The 12089-nt window shown below is 41.3% G+C and overlaps 1 protein-coding gene across 4 annotated transcripts in view; it reads right to left on the bottom strand.

Annotated features, from left to right (window-relative positions):
• Positions 1–2377: 2377 nt before the first annotated feature.
• LOC140694977 (trafficking protein particle complex subunit 9-like) overlaps positions 2378–12089 on the bottom strand; it is a 78118-nt gene continuing 68406 nt past the window's right edge. For 3 of the 4 annotated variants that reach the window (XR_012070633.1, XR_012070627.1, XR_012070629.1), the window contains exon 3: positions 2781–2902. Coding sequence is in view for 1 of the 4 variants with exons in the window: in XM_072957973.1 (XP_072814074.1) it covers positions 2654–2902 (249 nt within the window). In the remaining 3 variants the exon portion in view is untranslated. Of the gene's footprint in view, positions 2903–12089 lie in introns of all 4 variants that reach the window. The other variant, XM_072957973.1, reaches the window with a different exon arrangement.

Raw genomic sequence — 12089 nt, 5'->3', positions numbered from 1 at the left:
GTTTTCACTGTAAAACCGAGTTGGAGTTTGTTCCTCTCCATATATATGTATGGACCATATGCCTACACAAACGAAGAGATTGTAGTAAAGATAAAGTGAGTGAAATCAATGTCCGGAAAACCTAGCTAAGTTTCCTAAATGTCCCAACTTAACTAACCACAGTACTGCCGCATCACGAATGGGGCAAATAGCACCTTGTGGATTTGTTTTTAATAATTACATAATGATCCACTTCCTACCACCGGCAATTATGATAAGACTGTGTATAAGTTCTTACAACAAATAGTGTAGAAATCATAATTTCTACTTGATTCAAACCACTTCTTCTATAAAATTTGAATCTTTTTTCTTCAGACTGATTTGTGCCATTTGACCTAGTGATATAATTTTCAACTGGCTTTTATTAAAAATATTCACCATAGTGAGAGTTTATTACATCAACTATTCCTTTATGGGAAACCCTTGTGCCTTGTCACTCTCTTTCATAATATTTCCTGTGGAAAATTCAATCCTTCATTCAGGAAAAGGCTGAGCAATATTTCTCATGGAAATCCGTCCTAAACTGCAACCCAAGAAAATGAAATTGACACTGAGCAGCCCGTGAAGCCGGCAGACACCTGCAGTGCACTGTTGTGTTCCCGCCTCGAATTTCTGTAACCAGCAGGGAAATTTGTATCTCAAGAAATAGACATAAACTATTTTCAGGACCTGAGCACACAGTTTCCCTTTCAGGGTTTAGTGGGCTTCCATTTAATTCTGTGAGAAATGTTTAAAACAACAGAACAACTGCTGAGATAGAGTTTAAAATAACTTTTATTTCAGTGAAAATAAAGCCAACTGACTCTTATCATTTTTACTTTATTTGATCTCACTCTCTTACTTTACCTTCCCAACCTCCTCCACAAAATGATGGTGAACATCCCCTCCTGGGTCAGAAATCTAAGTAGAAATTACCAATCACATTGAGGTGTGCTTTGTTGTTTTATTTTTCAAAACAACCAAGTTTCATTCATATGATTTAATAATTAAGATCAGAAACAAAGTCTACTCAATAAATGGTAGACAACACATGTCGTCATAGCTGCTCATCAGGTTTGGCCCCACGTTACACACTTTTACATGGACATGTGCCATGTGCTGTCATGGGAAACGGTGAGTGGGGACAGGGCCTCTGCTCTCACAGGGCACACAGCCTGGTGGGGCAGGCGGTGTTCAATCATTGCCCTTTTCTCTTTAATATACTAACAAATTATGGGAAATGCTATTTAAAAAGAACAAAATGAGTCAATGAAAGTGAAAAATACAAGGACAGTATTTAGGCTGAGGGAAGACAGGGAATCTCTTTGAAGATCTGACACTCCACTGAGACCCAAAGGACAACTCTGGCACTGAAGGTGAAGGGCAGGGACACACTGATAAAGGGCTGAAATCCAGAATATACCAAAATTTCTTTACACTCAACAAGAAGGATGAATAACCTGATTAAAAAATGAGCAAAATGCCTGAACACACACCTCATCAAAGAAGAAATCTGGATGCCAAAGAAGCCTTTGGAAAGATGCTCCACAGCACCTGTCATCAAGGGGATGCAGACTGAAACAGCGAGATACCACTGCACACCTGTCAGAACTGCCAAAATTCAGAACACTGACAGCACCGAATGCTGGTGAGGATGTGGAGCACCAGAAATTATAATGCATTGTTGGTGGGAATGAAAAATATCCCAGGTACTTTGGAAGACGGTCTGGCAATTTTTTACAGAGCTAGACGTAATTCTAACATATGATCCGGCAACTGTGCTCCTTGGTGTTTACTCGATGAAATGGAAACTTATGTTCACACACAAATCTGCATACAGATGTTAATAGCAGCTTTATTCATACTCAACAGGATTCAGAAGCAACTAAGCTCTTCTTCAGTAGGTGAATGGATAAATAAACTGTGGTCCCGCCAGAAAATGGACTATTATTTGGTGCTAAAATGAAATGAGTTATCAAGGAATGGAAAGACATGGAGGAACCTTAAATGCATATTACCAAGTGAAAGAAGCCAATCTGGGAAGTTTCAGCAACTGTCTGATTCCAACTGTATGGTGTTCTGGGAAAGGGAAAAACACAGAGACTGAAAGATCAGTGGCTGCCAGAGGCTAGAGGGGAAAGAGCAATGAATGAGGTGCAGCACGGAGCATTTTAAGGTCACTAAGACAGACGACTCTGTATGATGCTGTGATGGTGGATACATGTCATTGTACATCTGTCCAAACCCACAGAGTGCACAACACAATGTGTAAATCCTAGTGTCAACTATGGGCTATGGGTGATGATGACATGTCAGTGTAGGTTCACCCATTGTCACAAATGTACACTCTGGTGCAGGTGTCAATATTGAGGAGGCTGTGGGGGCAAACTGCAGTTCATACACCCAATCCAGCCCCAGCCACCGCTGTTAATAAAGCTCTATGTGTGTGTGGACTATCTGGCTGTTCTGGCATCTAAACAGTAGAGCTGAGCAGCTGCACCAGAGATCAGGAGGTTTTCAGACCCTGAAATATTTACCCCCAAGCCCTTGAAAGGAAAAGTCTGCTGAGCCCTGTTCTAAATGAATCAAGATTCACCCTGATGAGGCAGGACAGCAGGGCCCAAACCAGGCATGGTTAATGGGGCTGAAGCAATGTTTTAGTTCCAACACATTTGCTGAAGTCCTGCAAGTCCAGTGACAGACTGTAGCCAGGAAGCGTCTGCAGGAGGAGTCGGGAGCAGGCCTTCCCGCCAGGCTCCGGGATGCCGGGGGCCGCGTGCCGCACGGGGGCCACCCGCTTGAAGAAGGTGGACTTGCAGTGGAAGCCGATCAACTCATAGAGCTCGGAGAGGATGCTGCACGGCTGAATTTTCTCCTCAGAACGCTGAAGCACAGGGAGAAAAGCAACAAGCATCTGAATGAAACACGTAAGTGAAAAAAGACCCATAAAAATGGTTTTCCCTTAAAACAGAGACCCGATGACACAGGAAGGAAGAGGAAGGCTGACTTAGTGCACTGATGGGACCGGATGCAGAAACGCAGGGAAGCAGCACTGTGCAGACACTCCAGACCCCCTCTGGGCCCCACCTCTCCGCATTCCACCTGTCCCTTTACTAGAAAAGCCCGTATTCCCTGAAATAGAGGAATCTGCTACCTAAACATGGGACACAGAGAAGGGAAAGAGGAAAAGGAAGGGAAAGTAAAGGAACAACAGTTCATCTAGACCCTAGGGTCTGGGCGGGACTTTCACCAAACACACAACTTCTCAAAGCACAGAGCGCACAGGGAGAGGCTGACAGAGTGACTGCGACTTCTGCTCCTAAAGCACCCAGCTACCTGTCAGCACACGCTGCGCCCATTACTGAATCATTACAATCATCTCAGAAACAGCTACTACCCCGGCTCACAGGCAAGGAAATCTGAAACTCGGGGAGGAATTATTATCATCCTGGACAAAGTCCCACAGCCCAGTAGTCTCAGAGCCTCCGGCAGACCCTGGGCTAAAATGCCCCTCATCACCACGGGCCCTGAGACTCAGGCTGAGGCCACGTCAGGTCTGCACGGGCCCAGAGCACAGTCTGTGGGACAGGGAATGCTCCCACTCGAAGTGCCAGGTCAAGGCCCTCAGGAACTTGTGTAATGAAACCAAATCCCCAAACTCATTTCCAACCCACTGCCCTGTCCGGGAGGACTGCTCGGCACAACTGCGCTGTCACCTGTGCACAGGCTGAGCAAGGGGCCCAGACAGTGATGTGACATCCCAGTGGAAGTGGCTCGGAGACCACTTCATCACAGGACAGATTCTCCCGGCTTCCAACGTTAACTCTCCATTCCATTTCCAACTGGAAAGTAAGTTTAGACTTGTTTTCCTCTCTTAGAAACAAAGAGAGCGGTAACATCAGAGGGAAACTCAAGACTGAGGAAGAGTCTCCTGGTCATTTGCAAGGATAGGCCGGGGAGGGAACAGAGACAGGGATCAGAAAGACCCGTGTTCCAGTCCAAAGTCTGCACGTCACTCGCTTTGACAGTTTCCTTTTTAATACAGGTGATAAAATCTAATTATGATTTTTGGGAAAACTAAATGAAATAACGTATTCCACTAGCATAGGTGTAAAATCCTCCATGAGTGTTCCAGAAATGGACGTGATCGTGGTTAGTTACTGTCTGCCAATTCTTGTGTTCTCAGCTCACATCACCCAACCAGAGATGTGCGAGAGAATGCCTCACCAGCCAGCAGCCTTCTCCAACTTGGAAACTTACAGTGTCCGAAGAGCAGGCAGTGTTGGATGCTTTGTGGCACTCTGGAGGTAGCACTCCAGTGATGACTTTAAAAAGCTGGGGAGAATTTAGGGGACCATACAGTTCAAATACAGAGTACTCATTCCATGTCTACAAATATTCATCTCTAGCCATGATGATTAAGAGAGGAAATACATATTCAAACATACATCATTTTCCCACATAAGTGCATCAAAACAATTTGGAAAGAGTGTAACTTTCTTCTCTAGATCACACAGCGGGGATTACAAGGTTTGTACTGACAGCCCTACTTGTAAATCATCTGCAAACGTAACTGGGTCCACTATCAGTCATCATAATTTGAAGGGAATGTTAGAAAAGAAAAAAACCAAGCTAATACTCTCCAATCTTTTGTTTGGTTACGATGTCACAGAGGAGATGGACAGCTCAATAAGGAACCACTCTGCCGTGATCACGGAGCCGGGGAGCGGGATGTGCGGCAAGATGTATGACGCAGCCGCAACTGTGCCCATGATTCTAGGCAGGTACCCAAAGTCACCTTGACAAGGTGTGAAACGTTTATGCCCACGTCCTCATAACCTGACATGTATTAAGGAGAAATGGAAACTTATAAACGGCCAATACCCTTGGTGGATACACCGTCCAAAGAGCAAAGTCACAGTTTGACAACTGGCCATCCCGGTACCTTGGGATTCATTCTTGAAGAACCTTAAAAACCACTCCTCTGTCCTCAAGAAGTGCTGCCTACTAGTCCTATCTTTGGCTCATGGATACCACATGTTGAAGTGAACTTCAATGTCTGCACAGATTTGACTGTCTTTCTCCAGGTTCACTTGTCCATTCTGAAGAGGCCTGAGTTAAGTCCAAATTCCTTAAGATTAATTCCCTCCAGTGACAACTCAACGAGCCTGTAATTACAAGCCAACTGAACAGGACTGTCCTCAGCGAAAAATGTCACCAACCCTTCACTGCTTTCTTAAACTCCTCTCCTGGTTAATTGCAACATACTAACACCACCCTCCACCAAGTTCCCCAACTATGTCAAATAGAAAGTAAGGTCCATAAAAGAGGAGACAACTCCATAGTCACCTTTGAATTCCTAGCATAAAGTAATGTCAATAAATAGAACTATGATTATGGCTTCTTTCCTTTAAAACCTTTCTGGTTATTTAAATGAGACCATGGAAGGGAGGTGTTTGAGTCCAGTATCTTGATCCAGAAGACTCTGGAGGCCTTTTTCAGAATGGCTGTCCACTGATTCATTCAAAACACACCTTCTCTTTCCGGGAGGAGCTGTGATTTTCTGCCATGGGTTTGTGGTCACTCTCATGCCAGAACAGCTTTAAACTAAATCCTTACTTTGGATATGTTATTTTTTCCCGCTTCCAAAAAATTTTACTTTCCTTACTTCCTTGCCTTGAGGAATGCTTTTATTCTTTTCTTTCTAATTCAACCTTTTATAAAGCAGGATTCTCAGGATATGCTTGGCCTTATATAAGAACAGCCATCCAACTCCCAGTGTGAGAGGCCACAGGCTCACCTCCTGCCCTCCTGCCAGGGCAACTGAAACTCAGTTCAGGAGCCAACCGGCACCCCAGGGCTTCTAAGGCTCACGTATCTCCCAGAATCCCTGCTTTCTGGTTTGTCTTGGCTTCTGAGAATTTCCCCTCACTTTCTTGACAATTAGCTGTGCAGCTTGAAAGATGAGGAAGGAAGGTTTTATTTCTTAATCAGAATTTAAAGGAACTTATGTAATGAAGCTTTTCACGAGTTTCTAGAACCCTCCATTGCTGAGACAGAAAACACACAAGATATTTTCTAAATTTAGCTATCATGTGCATTTTTTCTTTGCTTTTGTTTTGTTAACTGCTAATAGACATTTTTTAATTAAAAAATAAAATAAGGTCCCAAATAAGATAGAAAATTGAAGGGGCAAACAAAATTAAAGAGCAAAGACAGAAAAATGATAAGTACTCTACAAAGTTAATAGAATAAATACACTATGGATCAGACCAGCAATTCTCAGTAACAGCTAATTGAAACCTGACCATGAGGTAAAACGTCTCTCCTGTCAGGAGATGACCAACAGAAAATAGAATTAAATCAACAACCTAAAATTCTAAGGCTGGCGAGGTATAGAAGTCTACCAGCTAAGTGTGTCTTCTTCTGGAAAAGAGGGAGACTCACCAGCTCTTTTCTGTGGAGCCTGAGCCCAGGGGAGGACAGTGAAGTGTGTTCTGTAAGTACCCAATTAGCAAAGTGAGTGATGAATAAAGAGATGTGAGCTTTGATGAGAGATGATACTACTATTCACTTGTCCTGTAAAGTATGTCTTCGCGTTCAGAGATCAATATCTCAGCAGGAAAATGCACAGCCCGGGACCAGACCACTTCTGTGATTGTGACACTGCACTTAGATGTCTCAAGGGCACCTCCAACTCCACCTGCAAAGAGCTAACTTCACGGTGTTCCTCCCATAGTCATCCTGCCCAGGGCCCTTGGTCGGGGGCAAGGTCTCCCTGCCTCTCCCAGCTCAGGCCAATCACTCACAGATGTGACAAGACCCCTCCTTCAGGGACAAATTTCCTCAGTCAACGAGATCCACCACCCACACCTGTCCTACAAGGTACTCACTGGCACTCCCTCAGCACTGACTCTGTGCTGGGGACCATGCTGCACACTGTGCACACGTTATCTCACTGGATCTACACAGCAGTCCTGGGAGTTCGGTACATCACTGCTTCTATTGATTAGATAAATTGTTTCACTTCCTTGGGTGTGTCATCCAAAGTGACACGGCTACTGAGCCACAAACCTGGGACTGAAAATCACTTGAAAATTGAACACTGCTACACCTCGCAGCCACCCTACTCTGACTCATCACATCACCTCCTGCCGAGCCTTCTAAATGTTTCTAAGCATTCTACAAGACAAAAGTGATCTACGAGAGCATCGCACTAGCCTACTTAAAATCTGTCAATGACGGTCCACTGCTCTTAGGAGAAAGCCCCACCGGGCCTGAGCACAGCCCAACGGCCCGGCATCCGCTTTCCCTGCGCGGCCGCGCCGCCTCACCCACCACGCAGCTCTACACGTGCAGCGTCCAGGACAGGGATGCTGACTCCGTACAACCCGGGGCTCGTCTCACTCAAACAATGATCACCCTCTTCAGTGGTTACCTTCTTCAATACTGAATCTCAGAAAAATATTTTCTCTGGATGAATCAATATCTTTTTCCTTACAACTTCCCATCATTGATAATGAGCTCCCCCCAAAAGAGAGAAGACCTAATCCTCAGTCTCCTTATCTGTAAAGTGCAAATAACAGGGAAATATGAGAGGTTTTATTAGAAGTAATATTCATGTGAGGCTGAGGGACAATTCCCAACATACAGTAAGTACTCAATATGTGCTTACTTAATATTAATAAGAATAGATTACATTCCAGCAACCTTAAATCAATGCTTTATGGCTTTGTCTAAAAGACTACCGACAAACTGTTGGACGAACTGTTTTGAGCAGATCAGCACAAGTGTACTGCGCGAGGTAAGCGCTGACTCCAGTTACAGCTGCAACCAACCAGCACTACGGGGCGGGAGCAGTTTGCTCAAACTCTTACATGTTGCTTGAGCATTTAGTTGTAGTTATTGAATAAAGACAGGTATTATTTTCTCAAAGCTCCTGAAACATAAATCTTCAAAGATTGATGCAAATTATGTTTCAAGTACAACACTCTCACTAGAAATTACTTGAAAATTATAGTCTTAGCTCCTCTGCACATCAAAACAGCATTTTCCTAATGTATCTGACTATGTACTCTGAAAGGATTGTTTAAAAGAAATTAAGATGAAGCCATCCTGAATAAGATCTCAGTATCATCTACACAAACCCCACCCAAAGGTCTCATTTCTCACTTCCACATAGGTGTTCAGATGGCTTAAGCTGGGTCTTGGTTTCTTATGACACGGGGGTGGGAAGAATTGTGGATAGATCAATGTAGCAAATATAAACCTAGTGTATTTGCTATGTAGGAATCCTAGAAATAAATAAATTGATATATATAGTCCCACCCTTATGAAGCTAAGCCGTTCCATTTACAACTGCATAAAAAATAAAATGAGAGATACATTTAACAAAAGTTTACAAGATTTGTACATTGAATATTTTGAAGTATCACCAAAAAAAATTTAAAATATCTTCATATATGGAAGGCATCCCATGATCATGCAATGGTAGAAAATATTGTTAAAAATGTTAAGACTTCCCAAAGTAATCTACATATTTAATGGAATCCCTATCAAAATTCCAGCTGACTTCTTTGCAAAAATTGAAAAACTGATCCCAAAATTCATATTGAAAGCAAGGGACCCAGGTCAGCCAAAACAATCTTGAAAAAGAAGAGCAAATTTGGAGGACTCACTCAAAGGTTACAGCAAATCTATAGCACTCAAGTCATTATGCTTCTGTCATAAGTTTGGATGCAGAAATCTATGAGACACAATAAAAAATCCTGGGGGGAAACTTACATTTACAGTCAGTTTTCCAGAAATGTGCCAACAACACTCCATTGAAAGTATAGTCTATCCAACAAATGGAGCAGAGACACCTGGGTATCTGAAGGCAAAAGAATGAATCTGGAATCTGGACCCCGTATTTTATATAACAAATATTAATTCAAAATGGATCACAGACAGAAACGTAAAAACTAAATATATGAACTTTCTAAAAGAAGACATAGTATGAATCTTTGTGGTCATAGGATAGGCTATGGCTTCCTAGATACAATACCAAGAGCACAAGTGATAAAACAAAATAGATAAAATGGACTTCATCAAATTAAAATCATTTGTTACAAAGGACAACATCAAGAGTGTGAAATGAAAGGGGAAAGGGGTAGCTCAAATGATAGAGTGCGTGCTAAGGAAGAAAAACAAAATGAATAAATCTAATTACCTCCCCTATAAAGAAATTGTTTTAATGTTTAAAAAAATTAAAGTGAAATGACAATCTGCAGAATAGGAGAAAAATCTTGCAAAGCATATATCTAATAAGAGACTAGTATCCAGGATATAAAACAAATGCTTACAACTGAACAATACAAAGAAAATCGACCCAATTTTTTAATTTGCCAAGGATTTAAATAGATACACAATTGGCCAATAAGCATCTGAAAAGATGGTCAGCATCACTAGCGAAATCAAAATCAAAATGAGATCTCATTTTAAACTCACTAGGATGGTTATAATCAAAACATGGACAATAACAAGTGTCAGTCAGGAGGCAGAGAAATGGATACCCTCAATATGCAGCCGTTGGAAAGGGGCAATGGTGCAGCTTCTTTGGAAGAGCCCGATGTTTCCTCAAAAGGTTAGAGTTATGTGGCTGAACAATTCCACTCCTACATGTAGAGTCATCCTTCAGTGTCCTCGGGGGGTTGGTTTCAGGAACCCCCCACCCTGGATACCATAATCCAAGGATGATCAAGTCCCTTTGCAATCAGCCATCTGGATCCATGAAGTGGAAACTACAGATATGGTGGGCCAACTGTACAGCCAACAGAATGGAAATGTATTCTCACAAAAACTTGCACATCAATATTCATAGCAGTATCATTCAGAGTAGCTAAAAGTCACTAAAAATATCCATCCATCAATGAATGGATAAACAAAATTACCAAGAATAGTCCCACAAACTTTTGGTAATTGAATCTTTGACAAAGGAGGTGAGAACATACAATTGAGCAAAGACAGCCTCTTCAGCAAATGGTGCAGGGAAAACTGCACAGCTGCATGTAAATCAATGAAGTTAGACTACCCCCTCACAACATACAAAAAAATGAATTCAAAATGGCTTAAAGACTTAAAATTGTAGACAGGACACTATAAACCTCTTAGAAGAAGACATAGGCAAAACATCTGACATATATCTCAACAATATTTTCCAAGAGCAGTCTACTCAAGCAATAGAAATACAAGCAAAAATATACAAGTGGGTTCTAATTAAACTTACAAGCTTTTGCACAGAAAAGAAAACAAAAATTAAAGCAAAAAGACAACCTATGGAGTGGGAGAAAATAGTTGCATTAAATGAAAGTGACAAGGGCTTAATTCCCAGAATATGTAAACAACTTTTACACTTGATAAAAAAGAAAAACAAACAATTCAATCCAAAAATGGGCAGAAGACCTAAAGAAACATTTCTCCAATGAAGACATAAAAATGGGCAATAGGCACATGAAAAAATGCTCAATATCATTATCAGAGAAATGCAAATCAAAACTGCAAACAAGTATCACCTTTCACCAGTCAGAATAGCCATCATTCAGAAGTTCATAGACACTAAATGCTGGAGAGGCTGTGGAGAATTGGGAACACTCCTACACTGTGGTGGGAATGCAGTTTGGTGGAGCCATTGTGGAAAACTGTATAGAGGTTCCTCAAAAGACAAAACCTTGGGGGCCCAGATGACACAGCAATCCCACTCCAGGGCATGTATCCGTAAGGAAACGTAATTCAAAAAGACACTTTCACCCCAATGTTCACAGCAGCATTATTTACAATATCAAGACATGGAAACAACCTAAATGTCCACTGACAGACGACTGGATAAAGAGGTTGTAGTATATATGTCCAATAGACTACTATTCAGCAATAAAATAATAATAAAATAATGCCATTTGCAGCAATATGAATGGACCAGGAGAATGACATTCTAAGTGAAATAAGCCAGAAAGAGAAAGAAAAATACCATATGAGATCGCTCACATGTGGAATCTAAAACAAAAAAAAAACAAAAACAAAAACAAAGGAACAAAAAGATAAACTTATCTACAGAACAGAAACAGACACAGAGACATAGAAACCAAACTATGGTTACCAGAGGGGAGAGGGTGTGGAATGAATAAATTGGGAGTTCAAGATTTGCAGATGCTGAGTATGTATACAATAAACAGCAAGTATATACTGTATAGCACAGGAGAATATATTTAATAACTTATAGTAACTTATGTTTAAAAAGAATATGAAAATGAATGCAGGTATGTTCCTATTTAACTGAAGTTTTGTGCTGTACACAAGAAACTGACGCAACACTATAAACTGACTAGACTTCAATGAAAATATTTTTAAATAGACCAAAAACGAAAAAAAAGGAAAAGGATATTATCAAACAAAAAGAATAATGTACTGATTCAGGCTACAATATGAATGAACTTTGAAAATTTATGCTAAAATAAGCCCGTCACAAAAGGGCAAATAGTGCCCTTTAAGGTGAACTGTATCTAAGCATTTATTGTACTACTCCTGTAAATTTTCCGGAGTTTTGAAGTCTATCAATATCAAAATAAAGTGTATTACTCATTAAAAACTTAAAACCCTTCCTCACAGGAGGGCTTTAATTATTAAATGCAGAAAAGCATGTAAAACTCTTGGAACAACAATTTTCACGTCCACACACAGTCACTGCTGTCACTGCCACTCAGGGTGTGGTGCCAGCGCTGATGAGAGCTGCCTCCACTCGCTCCCCTGCAGACAGGAGTGAAGGCCTGAGCTTTGACAGGCAGGGTTTGCGTGAACCTGGGTCAGCCACAGCCACGTCCCAGACTCTGCGTTACCCAAATTTCTTATACAAACTGCAACATGTAATGTAAACATTCTAGAGGGATGTATCTTACAACACAGGGAATACAGACAATGTTTTACAGTAACTATAAATGGAGCATCTATTGTACACCTGAAACATATATTTTAAATCAGCTATGTCTTTATAAAACATTAAAAAATAATTTAAAAATGTTATCCCTTTAATATTCAAT

Source organism: Vicugna pacos, unplaced genomic scaffold, assembly GCF_048564905.1.
Source record: "Vicugna pacos unplaced genomic scaffold, VicPac4 scaffold_115, whole genome shotgun sequence".
Lineage (NCBI taxonomy): Eukaryota > Metazoa > Chordata > Mammalia > Artiodactyla > Camelidae > Vicugna > Vicugna pacos.
Note: the sequence above shows the minus strand (reverse complement) of the source record. Positions and strands in the feature narration are given on the sequence as shown.